Source organism: Leguminivora glycinivorella, chromosome Z (assembly GCF_023078275.1).
Source record: "Leguminivora glycinivorella isolate SPB_JAAS2020 chromosome Z, LegGlyc_1.1, whole genome shotgun sequence".
Taxonomy (NCBI): Eukaryota; Metazoa; Arthropoda; class Insecta; order Lepidoptera; family Tortricidae; genus Leguminivora; species Leguminivora glycinivorella.
The window spans coordinates 21,632,896-21,651,588 of record NC_062998.1 but is presented as its reverse complement, the minus strand read 5'-3'; the positions used below and the strand labels follow the sequence as shown (position 1 = coordinate 21,651,588).

Here is an 18,693-nt window from a genome sequence, read left to right as displayed (position 1 = left end):
CATTTAACACTTTCGAAACCGGGCTCTACGCGGCGCTACGACATTTTCGCTACATACGGGGAAACCCATGTAATCGGCTACGCTTCTACGAGCGGTGTACCCGACAGTCGGGTTCTTGGTAGCGAAAGTGTTAAAATTAAGAAATCCCATACAAACTTTCAACCTCTTTTTCAACCCCTTCATCCCTTTTTTTCGAAATAAAAATTAGCTAACGAAAATTTCATAAAATTTACCATTTCAAAACTTCGGCTATGTTCGGGATCCAATCGGCACTTACTCGGTCTTTTGGTTTCGCGAGTAGTTTCGGTTGATGAAAGTTTATTATGTTTTGTGAGTTTGTTATGTTGGTACACCTGCAGTAGTATCGGTGTTTATTTTGTTCGAAGTGACAGGAAATAAAACGTACTGGTCTATTTTGTTCTGTCGTGTAGTTACTGTCAAGTCAAGTGTCAAATCAACTGTGGAAAAAACATGGCAAAAGCTGAAAAATTAATGTGACGAATTTTGGTTAGGCAATGCCTAGAATTGTAAGTAAATAAATAACTTATAATCTGTAGGTTTGTTTTATATAAGGTTGGTGTATGAGGAAGGTACCACCTACCAGCGGCTGCAACACTGACGCGACATGCTCAAAACTCGTACAGCTAGAAGATGTTGATGTCAACTTCAGCCAGTCTGCTCCGAGACCACGGGGACAATGCCGTCCTTGAAACGTCGGAGGTTAGTGTTTAAAACATAGTGTTTAAAACATAGTAAATACGCGATTAAGTCCCGTTTGCAATTTTAAATATTATTATTTATATTTAAATAAGGCATATAATTAACCGGGCAACTAAAATATTAAACGGGAAGTTAAGTCGAGCATACAATAATATAATTTGGCTGTGTATTAATATTGTGGCGACAAAAAAAATATATGAGCCTCAAATATTAAGCATCATTATTATTGAAAAAACGGCAGCAAATTTCAAGCGACAAAAATATTTCCGAGGAACATTAAACAATACTTTGGCGACTAAAATAATAATTGGCACCTAGTATTGTAAAGCGTAAGATTTTTAATATTTGTAGTCATATAGATGTTAGCACCTAAATAATTATACTTAGCTCATCGTTTAAAGTAGTATAATAAAGCAAATGTAGCCGGAAGCAGTGGTTTAAATGATAAACCCCCATACCGGAGCTCGAGGGCCACGGACATGCCCTCACATGAAACTGGAAGCAATAGATTAAATGATGGAACCCTGTGACTGAGCTCTTGAGCCTTGGCTTGGCTCACATCTCAGAAGTTGAATAAAGGATCTAATGTCCACAAGGTGCGTAAACGTCACTTGGCCTTCTAAAAGTTGGTTTGATAATAGAAACTACAGAAAATATGTGTACAAATGATACAAGATTTCATTAACTTGTTCGATAAGAGGAGCAAAAGACAGATCGTTTTGTTTACTTAAAACCAAAAAGTTTTTGTTTGGTGCATCTAGCATAACTTTGTTTTCAGTTGATCAAATTATTAACCATTTCTTTTGTATTGTTTGTTTTTGGGCTGTGAGATGAGAAGCTGCCATACACAAAGGAACAACTCAAGGAATCAAACAGCTGATGTATGATGAGAGGTAACTTAAGGGTTGAAGCATTAGCTCTTTGGTGAAACTAGGGAATGCAAACCGGTAAACCGGTTTACCGGTTTCCCGGTAATTTTGCCAAATTTGGGTTCGGTAAATTACCGGTAAATATATTCCAAAACCGGTTTTTTACCGAAATTTAAATTTACTTAAAAATTACTACAAAAAGCACTTCTGTCGCAATTTCTTCGTAAATAAACACTTGTAGATACTTATGGTAAACACTTCATTTAGCAAGAATTCGTTTTTTCCACGAAAACGTTTATTTTTTGTGTCATTGTTATGCTATATTGTGGTATTGAAAACATGTCTATTAAGTGTATCTTACCCACTGTAATACGTCGACAGTCAATACGTGCGAGAGGGATGAATGGTTGTCGTATCATAAACGTACCTATGTCTGCCGACGTTTCGTATCATATGGAGACCCATCATCAGGCATGAGTTCTTGCAGCGGCTAGAGTCCGTGCATTTTTGGCTGCACAGTGCGTGCCTGCATTGTCGGTTCCAAGATAAAATAATCGGATTTCTATAAAACCAACAAGTGTGGACTGTGGACAATCACTATCACTATCACAATCACAGTTGATTTTATAAATTCCAAATTTAGACCCCGAATGAAGGATAAGACCATTCATTCACTCATTGTATATAGATAATTGATTAGTTTCAAAGATAAGACCCCCTCATCCTCGCATTTGGTATCTTCATTACTGAGGGTCGTGAAGTCCCAATAGAATCAATTTTATTCTGACTTTCTGTTCCGGTTTCGAAGTTGGGTGTAGAGGGTGGAAGGGTTCTCATCTGTCCATCTTGCGACCTCTAGATCGTTAGCCATTAACCTTGCCAGTAATGATTAGTTGCTCAAGGTTGTGGCCTTTTTCCCTCCAAAAACTCCCAAAATTCTACTTAAACAGATGGTTGATAACCTGGTGTTGACTGTTGATTTTCAATTCGCGTAAGATAGACACGTTTGTACGGAAGGCAATTCAGGGTATTTACAAAATCTTCATCTAGCACCACATCTCGAAAGCGTCAATGCGGTTGCAGCCTTTTTCAGACTCCAAGTCTCAGCTCCGTAGACGAAAATGGAAAAGACTAGAGCGTAAACCAATCCGGTTTTGGTTTTTCTAGAGACATGCGGTTCTCAGGAACCAAAAATTATGGAGATAATCCTTGTATTTGGGAATCTATTGGCCATTCCTATGCGTATTCTGATTTCCGGTATTGTCGATGTTTGCGCCGAAGTACAGGGTGGGCCAGTGATAAATTCACTTTTGTCTCGACCTCCTTTATCAAAATTACAAAACATTGGCATATAATAATGGTGTCATTTAAAAGAAAAAAAAAGAAAATTTTTATTCAAAATGGTGTCTTACACGGGAGAACAGCGAGCGTTTTGCATTCAAGCTTTTTATGAAAACAATCGATCTTATGTGTCTGTTCGTCGGCGTTTTCGAGTTCGGATTCGGGGTGATATTGCTTGGCTTCCCAGGAGCCCTGACTTAACTCCAGGTGACTTTTTTTTATGGGGTTACTTGAAAAGTAAAGTGTACTCAAATAATCCGGCAACCACAGCAGAATTAAAGGAGAACATTCGCCAAGAAATCCAAGCAATATCTCCGCAACTTCTGACGAAAGTCTTTCAAAATTTACAAGCAAGGCTGGAAGAGTGCCGCAACCGCCACGGACGACATCTTGATGATTTAATTTTTGAAACGTAAAATTTATTTATTTGACATACTTTCTAAATATACTTTTTATTTCAAAACCACAAAAAAGTCCTATTATTTCAATTTTCAAAAATGCATTTATCATTGGCCCACCCTGTATATGAAGTCATCTACTGTTACTGGCCTAAGAGCATTTGTGTGTTGTATCTACCTACCACAATCCACCACCATGAGCTTGGTTTTTACTGTGGTTAATCTTGAAATGCGTTTCCAAACTGATGCTTTCCATTTTACCAGTGCTGGCAATCATCTCCGCTTCATTGGCGGCCAGAAAATTGGTGTCATCTGCCTATCAAACATATCGAAGATTCGTTATTTTGGTGCCCACCAATGATAATTCTTCCCTCTCAGCTTCCGCAGGCTCTTCTGATGACATATTCACCGTAGGCAGGTGACGGGTAATCTTAATATCAACACCTTTTACAAGAGTAAAAAGGCTCAAAGTTTATCTGCCGATTCAGTTTCCTTTTTCAACGGAGTTTCAATGAAAGCTACCAAATGCTTGAGGACAAAACGATGCAGTCAAAGGCTATGCTATAGTCGATGAAGTAGAGGATCATCGAAGTACTGAATTCGTAAGCCATCTCTATCAATGGACAATTGGACATATATTTAGGATCTGTTTGCACCTTTGCCCTTGACGAAACTTGCCTGTTTTTGCGAGATCTGCCAGTCCAGGATGTGGCATAACTTGCTGTGTTACAGCACTTTTCTGGTGGTATATACACTGAGAGAAATTTGCATTGTGAATTTAACAAGTCCGACTTGTTGCGGTTTATCCGTTTGAATCAGCCAAACGTATGTTGAACAATATGTTGTTTTTATAAAATCGACTTGTTGATTCAAATATATTGCCGATTCAAATGACAAGTAGCTTGTTGTTTGAACCAAAGAGCACGTAGGCGCTATTTTAACCAAAAAACTTGTTGAACGAACATGAAAACTGGTTGTATTTTCTCTCAGTGTAAGAACCAGGGTCCTGTAGTTGTCCTTTACACAATTACAAATTTATTTATTTTACTTTATAGTCAGGGACCAAACGACCTCTTTTACAAAAAGTCGTCGACATCTCTTCTAAATACCTAAAACAGGTATGGATGTGTTCCTCGTTATCTCCAGATTACGAATTGACCTGTTTTAGTTTAAGGAGGGGGGACGGGTTGAGAAAAAGGGGGAGAAAGATGGCGGCCGACCATCATAGATATTTATTCACATCTCGAGTCCTATGGCACCAATCTGTTCGTGCAAGGTGTCGTTTGAAAGCTTATTAAACCTACTTTAATTTTTTTTAGATAACTATACTCATAAAAGTAACCGTTTACGAAATATTTGAAAATATGTGTTTTTTTATCGCGCATTAATTGCACAAGTACTAGAAAAAATGCGTCTAACTCAATAAACAATAACTTTACCGCAATTGATGTTATTATAAAATTTTTGCGTCTATTCATGCTCTTTCTAAAAATATAAGTTTCATTGGTATATGATAATATATAACCATGTAATTACGAATTTGGTTTAGCAGGAGTCACTCTGCCCGGTCGCAGAAATGGGCGCTGACCGTAGTAAAGTATTCAATATTTTTGAGGTCCTATTTTACGGATTCATATGCGAGAGGTATCGTTTCAATGCTAATTAAACCTACTATATTTTTTATAATAACTATAATCATAAAGGTAGCTGTTTAGAAAATATTTGAAAATATGTGTTTTATAGACCATGAGTCGCACAAGTACCTACTGGTAAAAAATGCTTCTTAATCAATAAACAACAACTTTCCGGAATTGATGTTAGTATAAGATTTACGCGGAATTTCGTGTGCTTTCTAATAACATAAGTTTTATTGGTGTATGATATTATATAACCAAGTAATTACAAATATGGTTAAGTAGGGGCCACAGCGCCCGGCCACGTATGGATGCTGACCGTCACCAAATTTTCTATATTTTTCAGATCCTATTTTATTTAACAGGAATCTTTTGAAAGCATATTATGCGTACTATCATTGGTTCTCAATAATTTTAGTTGTAACTGTAGTAGCTAACAAAATATTTGAAAATATGCATTGGAACCGATGTGAGTAAAACATGCTTCTAGCTCAATGAATTATATTTTTTCCGCAATTGATATAATAACAAAATAAACTGCGAAATGTATGACCTTTTCAAATAATAAGTTTTGTCAGTATTGCATAAAGAATTAATGTTAATTTATCCATCATACTCACTGCGCACCGTCATATACATGGATGACCATTTTCGTTGCCGTTTTCATAATTTTTAAGATTGTATCTTGGTGCATGACCAATAAACAATAACTTTACCGCAAATAATGTTATGATAAGATTTACAGGACATTTCATATGCTTTCTAAAAATATAAGTTTTATTGATGTATGATATTATACAACCAAGTAATTACGAATTTGGTTTAACAGGTGTCACTGCACCCCCGTGACGTAAATAGGTGCTAACCGTCGCCTAATTTTATGTATTTCTCAGATCCTATTTTAGCGATCAATTTGTGAGAGGTATCATTTGAAAGCATATTATGCGTACTATCGTTACTTTTTAATAATTTTAGTCGTAATTGTAGAAGTTTACAAAATATTTGACAATATGTGTATTTTTACTGTATATGAATAGCATTCGCACTGATACGAGTGAAACATGCTTCTAGCTCAATAAATTATATTTTTCCGCAATTGATATAATAACGAAATGAACCGCAAAATGTATGGCCTTTACAAAAAATGAGTTTTGTTAGATTTGCTTAAACAATTAATGTTAATTTGTCCACCATACCCACTGCGCACGGTCAATCGTCATATAAACGGATGTCCACCGCCGTTGCCTTAATTTCTTCATCATTTTACAGATTTTATTTTACTGATCAATTAAGTATATAAGTAAATTCGATACGTGATATATTATATTTATTATGAATATACGATTAGTGAAATAAAATCTGAAAAATCATGAAAAAAGGCAACGACGGTGGAAATCCATTTATATGATGGTGCGCAGTAGGTGAGCTGAACAAATTCAAATTAATTGTTTATGCAATACAAACCAAACTTATTTTTTGTGTAAGTCATACATTTTCCGTTTATTTTGTTATTATTTCAATTGCGGAAAACTATAATTTATTGAGCTAGAAGCGTGTCTTATCAATGCCAATGCTATTCATGCACAGTAAAATACACATATTACTAATCAAATATTTTGTAAACTTCTACAGTTTCGACTCGAAATATTAGAAATAAAGATAGTACGCATAATATGCTTTCAAATGATACCTCTCACAAATTTATCAGTAAAATAGGATCCGAGTAACGTAGAAAATTTGGCGATGTCAGTCAGCACCCAATATCGTGACAGGGCGCAGTGACACCTGCTAAACCAAATTCGTAATTACTTGGTCATATATTATCATACACCAATAATACTTATATTTTTAGAAAGCGCATGAAATTTCGCGTAAATTTTATAATAACATTAATTGCGGTAAAGTTATTGTTTATTAAGTTAGAAGCATTTTTTATCTGTATATGTGCAACTCGTGCTCGAAAAAAAAACTCATGTTTTCAAATATTTTGTAAACAGCTACCTTTATAACTATAGTTATTCAAAAATAATTATAGTAGGTTTAATTTGCTTTTAAATGATACCTCTTACATATGGATCCGTAAAATAAGAACTTAAAAATATTGAATACTTTACTACGGTCAGCGCTCATTTGTATGCGACCGGCGGAGTGACCACTACGAAACAAAATTCGTAAATTAATGGTTAAATTATCAGTTACTTAACCTTTTGAGTAACTATCGCGGTAACCGAAGACAATATTATTTTACTTTACACAAATACGTGATATGTCAATAATCTGTGATGATTTCTAGTGTCTTAGTTGATTTTATCGAAGATGATTGCTAATTGTAAGATTCAGAATGTATTTATTTTTTGTAACGAAGTCCTAAGACCTGCTTTTTTCAAGATTTAATTAATAATATTTGTTTGTCTTTTGAAAGTGGTATTTTAATGAATAACTACTAAAAAAACTACTTATTTATCGATTTTGACGGAAAATATAGATTTTTCATGAAATAAATTAAAAACCGGTAAATTACCGGTTTACCGGTATTTCGGACGCAATTTCGGTAAATTACCGGTTTTGAAAAACTACCGGTAATTGCATTCCCTAGGTGAAACTAACTATGTCATCAGCACAAGCCTTGAACATGTTGATAAGGATATGAAATGCTAGATGGTAAGAATGGCATTGGACAGAATACACAGTATTCTGGTGCAGTGCAGGTACTCAGAGAAAACTGATTAACACATGTAAGTTGAATGTATACTTATTCTTTTGGAAGGTTTACTGAAAAGTACTGAAAAGTTTTTTTTTTGTTCAGACACATTGGTTATATAGTACCTATATATATGTATGATGAAATATAACAAAGATAATGATATAGATTAACAATCCAAAGTTTTAGCTATTATGTAAAATGAGAAAAGAGCTTCAAGCAGTAGCATGCTAAATTAAATTGTTAGCAGGCTATGTCGGGTTTCAATATAAAGAGATTTTTACCAAGCGGCACACAGGTCACAGGTCATAGAATATATAAACTGTGGTTCATAAATCAGAATACATAGCTCAATAGATAGTTCATGTACATAATTATATATAAAATATATTATTATTATTATTTAATAAGCAGGCAGGCAGTTAAAGAACTGATATAGCCTGTATCCAGTGATCATTGTGACAGTAATCATAGCCGATATATGTATCAGTTATTTGAGGTATAAGGTACAAAGAAATTAGTTTTGATTCCGTAGCGCAATATTTATTTATAAATATTTTGAGATCTAGGCAAATGAATACTACAATGTACATAGTTGATGTTGAATGCTTTATTTAATAATATAAGGAGAGTAGGCAAGTAAAAAGTGAATAAATAAAATCACAGATGATAAGAATTCCAAATGTGTAGCGGTACTGGTAGTGACATATTAAAACTGGTAGAGTGAATCAGATCTCTATTCCAGACTATTACCTATTGTGTAGTAAGCTAATCAAAGGTCCGCTTATACTATCAAGCCTGAATTTTGTGAAAGTATGAGTAATATTTATGCAATATAAAGATATAATGGGTTTTCCTGAATTGATTACTCCTCAATTATGGATATTATTAATTACTTCAAATTCTTCATTGATTCTCTAATAATTTTTGTGACCGACTGATATGGATAACTGGCATGATTAATCACGGGGTTACATACAAAGGTAGTTAAGTAATGTTACTAATGATATAAACAGTACATGAGTGTAAAAGAGACACACAACCATTTCATGGTGTCACTATCTTTTAACACTAAATTTCTAAAAGGTTACTCCGAAAACAAAGGTTACAATTTCAAAGCATCATCATTTTCATCCAGGACAATTGGCCTCTGATTCCATTTCGAATTTTGGTACTGTACAATGTACATCACGAAAGTGTGCCTTTGAATATTACCATGTGATATTTATCAATGTTGATGATCAAATATGTATGTAAGTATAAAAGGTTTAGTGATAACCCGGTTCTTTTTTTAGTTTTTGTTTTAAGGGATTGAGTGTGCACATTACTTTTCCCCACTACCAACATGTTAGAGAGTCAGTAATTCTATGGAATTATTCTAGAAAAGAACACAAATAATTTATAGTATGGTAGATTCAGGTTAATAGACAGAGTAATTATTGATGTATTTTAAGTAAACACAACTACCAGGTCGTAACTTTTAGGTCACTATATTTAAAATTGCAAGTGCCTAGTAAAGGTAAAAATTACAAGCCAGTTCAAGGTATACAGTGCCTAGTAAAGGTAAAAGCAGGTGACCTGTAGGTACCTACTTATTAAAATTTAAAAAAAATATCAAGTTATATAAGTAATTTAAATTAAATATCAAAAAAACCATGCTTGTTTGAAATACCAGCAGAACTTTTTTTTATTCAATTATCATTGAAAATGGACTTTAAAAAAAAGTAACAATGGTAAATAGAAGTATCTACTTCAAATTGTTTAGGTACTACCAAGTTTTGGTATTAATACATTTATTTGTTCGGATTCCTGTTGTAAATATACATCATTGGCCACAGCATCTTAGCAGATGATTGTTGCAGTGATTTTATTGTGTGGTGTCGATATGCCGTACATTGTCTTTGGTGGCTTAGTACCTAGTCCAATGATACAAAAAAACCGGCCAAGTGCGAGTCGGACTCGCGCACCGAGGGTTCCGTACAAACCTGCAAGGTTTACAAAGTTCGTTCATTACGACAATCGAGTCATAACTATGGTATTTTTATTGCAATTTGATTGCGTTGACATAGAAGTTTGATTTTGTTACAGCTTAAAGGTATTATAGACCTGAGTATTTGGTATGAATTTCAATTTAATACCTCTACGCGTTTATGAGGAAATGGGTAGTAAGGTTAAAATTATTAAAAAAAAATATATTATGTGATGTAACTAAAAATTTATGGTTTTCGTAATTTTTCCTTTATCTATGCTATAAGACGTTGCTTCGTACCAAATTTCAAGATTCTGAGTTCACGGGAAGCACCCTGTAGGTTTTGATTCCCTTGCAAGTGTCGAAAATTTGCGGCATAAACGGCTGTATCTTTTGATTGCGTTGGCTTAGAAGTTTGATTTTTTCACAGCTTCAAGGGACAGTAGACCTGAGTAATTGATATAAATTTCAGCTTCATACCTCCACGCGTTCCTGAGAAAAAGGGTCTTGACAGACGGACGGACGGACAGACGGACAACAAAGTGATCCTATAAGGGTTCCGTTTTTTCCTTTTGAGGTACGGAACCCTAAAAAAGGTAAAATCTAGAGTTTCCAGAGTGACTTAAATGTACTTATGTGGTTAACGGTAAATGACATTTTAATATAAAGAAACCTTGCGAAATAAGCCAGAAAGGGAGGAATTTGGAGTTGGTTTAATTTTTCATAAGGCATCGTGAAATCAACTTTTGATCATAATATTTGGTGTAATTAATTATTGTATGATGGAGACTCAGTGATGACCAGAAATAAGTAGGTAAATTTAATCGTATTAAGGTAACCAACGAATACAAAATTGAAGGTTACATTTTATTTAGAAGAGTGCTGTTTACATCCAAATAGAGCTCGACGGCTGTACCAATGTAACAAAAAGAAGAAATGAATAAGATATAAGTAACTGAACTTATTCTAAATAATATGGCTGGTATGCAAATAGCGTTTTCGGCTCCGGCCAAAGACTTCAGAGGTTCATTTTGATTTTGTCTGAATAATGTTGTTTGTTGCGCCCTCGTGAGTCGCTGCAGAGCCAGAGGTTGAAGAGATGTTTCTGAAATTTACGATTCCAATAAGTAGTTGATTATTGCCATTATGAATCTGCGGGTTAATAAACAATTTACGTTATAAAACTGCAAGAGAAAGAGAATGTAATACGTAGGAAAGTTCATTGAATATTTGTATAGGTACCATAGAGGAATAAGTAAGGGAAGAGTTGTAACTCCATACATCAGTAAATGCAAGTTATTTGAAGTGACATCTAGCGACAATCACACGTCAATCATGCGTCAAATAGCGTAAATTATCAGTACCACTACTCGATAATAGATGCCACCAGCGCTGCGTTGCTAAAAATGTAATATCAAAACAGTTTATAACTTATATTTCAAGCAGAAGGAATTGAAAACAGAGCACTGATTAATACTATTGTAATATTAGCTAAAAATTGTTGAGCATTAGACTTTTTGTTCGTCGCGACATCTATTGACAAGTAGCAGTACTGATAATTTACGCTAATTGACACGTGATTGATGAGTGGATGAGCTAGATGTCACTACAAATAACTTCATTTACCGATGTATGGAGTTACAACTCTTCCCTTACTTATTCCTCTATGATAGGTACCTAAGAAGTTTTGTTTCATTAAAGGTTACTAATAGCTACAAGATTTCAATAGCTACCCAAAATATTACCAGGGATGTTGCATTTAATTAATATTTACTGATAAACTTACATAACGCCATGTTTGTATTTCAAAATGGGGTAGGCAGAGCACGTGAAACTGCAATTACGAAGCCAATTTGGCAATTAAGGCGTTAAAAGTAACGGAAATTGTGAATATAATACTTAATTTTCTAAATATATTCAAGGTTGATAAATGAAATTAGTATGAATGTCATTGTATTAAATTAATGATATGAATCTTTGATTAAAATACTGAGAGTATCTACTGAGACTGATGTCCATGACGTTTGATTACTGATTCAATTTCAATACTGATAATTTTAGGTTTTAAGGTACTATACTCAATAAGTAGCAGGTCTCTTGAGGGTGATTTTTCTATGCTTTTCTATGTTGACTGAAAGTTTGTTTCGATGTATATGGATGAATCACTTTTTTCTTGCTTGTTATTGCCATGGTTACGGTCCCCTGGGTCACCCTGGTTTTATGCAAAATTATGCTACTTTAATTATGCAAACATGCATGTAGTCCATGTTTGTAGATGGCCCATTAAGAAAGGCATGTATTAACAACAGAAAAATGCTTGTTTGCATAGTTTAAATAGCATAATTTTGCATAAAACCAGGGTGACCCAGGGGACCGTAACCATGGCAATAACAAGCAAGAAAAAGGTGATTCACCCATATAACAGGGTTAATAACCAGATAAAATCGATGATGGATTATAATGATGGTAATAATCTTATACCTAGACGAATTATGATGATGATGATCGACTGTGTCTGATCGAATTTTTAACGTCTGTGGCTAGAACGAGAATTAGGTACTGACAATAGTATAACGAAGCCAATTTGGCAATTAAGGCGTTAAAAGTAACGGAAATTGTGAATATAATACTTAATTTTCTAAATATATTCAAGGTTGATAAATGAAATTAGTATGAATGTCATTGTATTAAATTAATGATATGAATCTTTGATTAAAATACTGAGAGTATCTACTGAGACTGATGTCCATGACGTTTGATTACTGATTCAATTTCAATACTGATAATTTTAGGTTTTAAGGTACTATACTCAATAAGTAGCAGGTCTCTTGAGGGTGATTTTTCTATGCTTTTCTATGTTGACTGAAAGTTTGTTTCGATGTATATAACAGGGTTAATAACCAGATAAAATCGATGATGGATTATAATGATGGTAATAATCTTATACCTAGACGAATTATGATGATGATGATCGACTGTGTCTGATCGAATTTTTAACGTCTGTGGCTAGAACGAGAATTAGGTACTGACAATAGTATAATGTGTTTCTATTTGTTTTATGTTCCAACGCTGGTAATATGGCTGATCGGATGAAATTGATGATTTGGAAGAGCCTCGCTGCAAGAGCACACTGATGTAAAGAAGGTTAAATCTGATAGATGGTGGAGCCACTGCCAGCGGACCGAGTGCCAAGCTGCTGGTGATCAGGGTCGCAGAGTCGCCGTACTGCAGTGCCGTGTACTTACACGATAAGGAAGCGAATCTCTCTATATGTGCATTGATTGAGAGTGTCGAGATTCAATGTAATAAGATTAATAGCTGGCACGACTATACTAGTCTTTATATACATATTGTAAAATCTTAATTGAGTGCCGAGTTATGGCAGTGTGTAGTCTAGACCAGGCCATGATAGTAGGTAAAACAAACAAAGCTATGTATAGATTGTGACTTATGTCGATTCGAAGATTCTTGTAATGTAAGCTTGTTGCGTGAATCAAATTTTAAACAAAATATTGATAGGTAAATTTATGTTGGAAAACTGCTCAGAACAGGCCTTAAAGGCAGACTGTCTGGGGCAGGCCCTGATTGTTGATGATGATATTATTTGCCATAACAAACATATAAGATTGAAAAGGTTAATACCTTTTGATTGATTGATTATGATGAATGAAGGAGCAGACTGTCTGGAACAGGTCCTGACTGGGTTGGGCCTAACATTCTAGAGCAGGCCGTGAAGGCAGACTGTCTAGAACAGGCTAGGATACCAGTTTGGCATTCTAGAGCAGGCCGTTATGGCAGACTGTCTAGACCACACCAGTCTAGAGCAGGCCATACCAAATTATAAAATTATATTGATTGATTAGGTTGAATGAAGTAGCAGACTGTCTGGAACAGGTTTGGGTAGTAGCCTGACATTCTAGAGCAGGCCGTGAAGGCAGACTGTCTAGAACAGGCTATAATACCATCTTGACACTCTAGAGCAGGCCGATATGGCAGACTGTCTAGGCCACACCAGTCTAGAGCAGGCCATAATTTAATTGATTGATCGGCAGACCGCCTTGATTAGTCAAGAACGGGCCATAACAAATTATATTTTGTTGATGAAAAGAGCAGGCCTTAAAGGCAGACTGCGGATGTTTATGGCATAATATCTCTTATTAATATGTTCAAAACAAGCCTTTAGGTTGACTGTTAATGATATATACTTTGTTAATATAATTAGAACAGGCTTGTAAGCAGACTGATTATTAGTGATATAATATACTTTATTAATATGATAAGAGCAGGCCTAGTCTAGTAGGCAGACTGTGATGTTAATTAGAAAATATACTTTTGCTAATATGTTATACTTTGGAACCGGCCTTGAAGGCAGACTGAGATAGTTAATGATATAATATAAAAACCTCGATAATATGATTAGAATTGACTTTGTAAGCTGAATGTGACTATTAATGATATATTATACTTAGTCAATACTTAAATAACAAGCCTAGTAGGCAGAGATTGATAATGATGTTTTATATACTTTGATAAAATGGATAATCATACTGGTTATAAAACAGGTATTGTAAACAGACTGAGATAGTTAATGATAATACTTTGTTCATATGATTAGAACATTTGTGGACAAACTGAGAGTGTTAATCACTTTATATTATGTACAAAATTCAAACTGCCTATGGCATTGTTAATGATACATAATTCGTTAATATGTTTAGAACTGACCTTTGAAAGCGGACTGAGATTATTATTTATATATATACTTTGTTAATGTGATAAGAACAGTTCCTGAAAGCTGTGAAAGACCGAGGGTTGCGATTGATCAAGATACGCATTGAATATAATGATCTAATTTGCCAGAATGTTGAGTAGGCCTTGAAGACAGGCTGCGGTTGTTAATGGTCGTTTATACCTACTTGTATTAATTGCTTGGAGCAGTCTATGATTGTAAATTAGTTGCTAGATTGGAAAACTTCAACGAAATGCAAGCTGTTACAGCTACTTGATGTTGGTAATGCAAGTGTTTATAAATATGTTGAATATTACAAAAAAAAAGTTATGCATAGGTTTAGAGCAGGCATTAGGACAGGCTGTATTGATGTTGATTTTTACTTACTCATAAACTGTCTAGAAGAGCATGATTTAAGTTCCTTAATATATTAATGAAAGATAGGTAACTGCAGATTAAAAGTGATCTTGATTTGTGATTTTATGAGATTAAAAGGCTGATGATTTTATATGTGTTAAACTGATAGCTCTTGTATATTTAATAACTGTAATAAGGTTACGAAAGAATTTAAGATTTTGTATATGTGTTATACTGATTATTAATAAGGTTTAGGAGAAGGATACTGTAGTAATGAATGTCTGTGGATTGATACTGTAGTAATGAATGTTGACATTAAGCGTAGATAGGTACCCGTACGTTTGTTACCACTGTTATTGAGGTGAATATGTTTAGTGAGAGGGCTCACTTTATAATAAGGACGGCCGAAGCTGTAAGCATCACAATGAATAACATTCTGTATATATAGCCTTATACTGATCGTAGCTCATCTGTGCATGGGCTTAACGAATGTCAACAGTAAACGTCAGATTTGGCGGCACTTCACTTTTTAGGTTATAAGAGTTTTTGTACGGATTGTAACTACTGATAGTAGATGATTAATGATTTGATTAATGTTATATTCCTGATTATTATTTGACACTGTAATTGAAGCAATCAATGTAATAAAGCAAATGTAGCCGGAAGCAGTGGTTTAAATGATAAACCCCCATACCGGAGCTCGAGGGCCACGGACATGCCCTCACATGAAACTGGAAGCAATAGATTAAATGATGGAACCCTGTGACTGAGCTCTTGAGCCTTGGCTTGGCTCACAGGATGTACAGGATGGTTCCTGATAATAAACCTAACGACGTGTCGAATTTAACGGAAAAAAACACGGTGTATAAAGAGCTTATTGAGCATAATATGAGGCAATAAATCAGCCAACCCACGAACGAATCATGATAAGTACACAACATATCAAGTTAGTTTCTTAGACAATATTCCATATATACGACAAAAGTGGCAACACTATTTCGTGATGGCGACGAAATCAATCCATATATCAAGACAGTTCGCGTTTCGTAAATCTTATGAATGAAGTGTAAAAGCCTTGATCGTTTGATGAAACCACAGTATAACACGTATTAAATTTACAATAACTAGTCTTAATAAATTTAGGTTTAGCATCTGTAAATTAAACCTACCAAGAAATGGCCGACGCCGGTGACAAGTAAACAAAACAAAAACTGACCTGTTGCGTGTAAAATGTAATAATAATGATAGCCCATGAATTAAAACTACATCCCAGTAATGTTATCTATCAAATAAAATGCTCACACCTACCATGTCGGGGCCCATATCCTTAACATCAGCTTCGAAAAAAAAATCACTCAACGGTTTCATACGAACGAACTAACAGCTCAATCATGTAGACACCAATACAGAGAGCTTATACTGAAAGAAACTTATCACTGTTCACATTAGACTGCACTTGATTTCCACTCAACAAACACTGTGTATTACTACTTTTCAAACACTTCACCTTAAAAAGTACAAGAATCAAACTCAATTCAATAGGCAAACTAGCCTACAATGTTGACTTGTTTCGAACAAAGGACGTACGCCGACCACAGCGCCTGCGCTAAAATGGTCCATACACAAACACAGAAATGATGGGCGCACATTGGACAGAGCCGAGCGTCCAATGTTCAGAACAGACCTCAGTCCCCTGTACATAGAGGGCGTGCAAATCAACTAAAGTTTTTTTATCACACTTGCTTGCAAACAGTGTTATTATAATAATAGCCTATTATATATTATACCAGCATACTGAGATGTAATGAGCCGTAATGAGATCATCCTCATCACCCCACTGGCGTAATGGATTTTTTTTTTATAATTTTCCCAGCATACTATTCAGTGTCACAAAATTCATGGAACTCAAGTAGATATATTATACGAGTAAAATACTTACAGTACCGGTCAAAAATTTAAGTTCACTCCTTGTTTTCAGTACAATTGACTGCTTTAGAGAGATAGTTTTTTGTAGTTCAGACGTCAATAGTACATTACTACAGAGGCCGGGACAAAGGGGGTTGCCGGCCGAAGACATATAGACGGCCGAGCGAAGCGAGGCCGGCTGGGTCTGAGGCGGGCAACCCCATTTCCCGCCGAGGTATGTATAGTGCTTTTCTCAAACATGGTATGAAATAAATAGTCTACTGAAAATAGTAACTTTGGATGGCTGTATCTCCTAAACGGTGCGTCGTAGCGCAAAAATAATCGAATTTTCGTTCCCCTTTGATGCCCTGTATACGCTTATAAAAAAAAAACAAAAAGTTAAAAAAAAAATAAAAAAAAAAACGAAAAAAATTTTTTTGTATGAAAACCACGGAAGTATAACTAAAGCATGGAAGCCATGCTAAAATAAGAGCTCGGTAACATGTATCTTACTCACACCACACTATTACCTTTTTTATATGAGCGAATGAGACAATATTCCACAACTTCTTTCGTTTTCTCGAAGGTTGTCCCTAAATGCTGATGTCAAAACGGACCTGGGGTCCATTTATTATACGGCAAAATTAAATATACGTTTGTCATTTCACACTCGGTCTCCATCTTTGACAACTGTACATAGTCGTATTATATTGGTTCGAGTTTTTAGCGCGACTTCAATGGTCGTCTTGACGATATTTATTTATTTTGTGAGGATTTCTGATAGATCGTGGAAAAAATAGCTCAGTGTATATTTGTGATAGTTCCAAGTTTCATTTCTGACTATGGCTTGTGTGATCAAGTGTTGCAAATCACATTCAGGAAGAAAAGAAAACACGCAAGAGGTTATATCATTTCATCGGTAAGTTTCTTGAGTTTTTGATAATATTTATTGATACGACCTGGCAGAAATATAAATGTACATATTAGTAGTTTATACAATTCAAATCTTATTCAATTCTGTATAGATTTTTGCATATTTTTTGGAAGTTTTCTCAAACTCGGAAAGGTTATGTTTTTTAGCATAGTGATGTGATGTGTTTTATCGACCTTGCAATAATAACCTATCAATATTCATACCTTAAAAACGCCATCAGTGATTATTGTTCTTTGTTATGATTCTCTTGTTATTTAGCTATTTTACAAATTCAACTTTATATATTTCTTAGATTTCCGAAGAAGAAGACCGGAAACACGAAGTTCAAGGTGCGATGCTCGCGGTTCCTTTACTCCCAAGACTCCACCAAAAAGAAGGCCAAGAAGCTGAAATGGAGCAGGCCCCCAGATGTCTCCCCAGGTGTCTACCTTTGACAATTGTACATAATCATATTATATTAGATCAAATATCTCGGCGGTCGTCTGGCCGATTTTTAATTTAATTGTGTTTATTCCTGATAGATAGTTGATGATCCTGCTAAATTCTTATTTGTGATGTGTTCAAGTTCCTTGTGTGATTATGGCTTGTGTGATTAAGGACTGTAATTCACGTACATGGAGAAAAGAAAACTCCCAAGAACCTGTTGTGTTTCATTAGTGAATTTCGGTCAGTTATTGATACTATTATTTGTAGGATCTAAACAAAGCATAAAATACGATCTTTTCATAGTTTAAATAATAACTACTACCATGTTAAATTCTGTTCTGAAGTTTCTCCAAACTGTTTTTAGGTTATGTTTTTGTACTAGTGATGTGTCATTTTTATCGACGTCCCGACATTAACTCTATTGACATTCTTGCATTGAAAAGGACATAAAAATGATTAATGATGATCAGGTATCACAGACTGGGTAAATGGTAATGTAACATTTCTAGTGAATTAAACTTATAGTATTTTTTAGTTTTCCAGAAATTCTCAAACATTATTAAAAAGAAACTAAAAATAGGTGAAACTATTGAAATAATAAATTTTGGTACCTACACTGCCGTTTTGTTTTATTTTCTATTTGATAGAGAAAATATTATTGAGGTAAGTATAAGTAGATTTTTGAGTGGTGGACTAGAAATTAATAGAGG

At 34.7% G+C, this 18,693-nt stretch overlaps 1 protein-coding gene and 1 long non-coding RNA gene across 6 annotated transcripts in view; one reads left to right on the top strand and one right to left on the bottom strand.

Moving 5' to 3' along the window:
* The window catches only part of LOC125241845 (maternal protein pumilio-like), a 566,882-nt gene that overhangs the window by 486,096 nt on the left and 62,093 nt on the right, over window positions 1–18,693 (bottom strand). Inside the window, exon 1 of one of the 5 annotated variants that reach the window (XM_048150512.1) lies at window positions 16,027–16,290. The exons of 3 other annotated variants lie outside the window; for them this stretch is intronic. In XM_048150512.1, the coding sequence (XP_048006469.1) occupies window positions 16,027–16,086 (60 nt within the window). In that variant the 5' untranslated portion in view covers window positions 16,087–16,290. Of the gene's footprint in view, window positions 1–16,022; window positions 16,291–18,693 lie in introns of those variants that run through there. One more of the 5 variants, XM_048150513.1, reaches the window with a different exon arrangement.
* Window positions 12,055–14,167, top strand: LOC125241848. The gene is made up of 2 exons (XR_007178782.1): window positions 12,055–12,188; window positions 12,655–14,167. It is a non-coding gene; the product is annotated as an uncharacterized LOC125241848 (long non-coding RNA).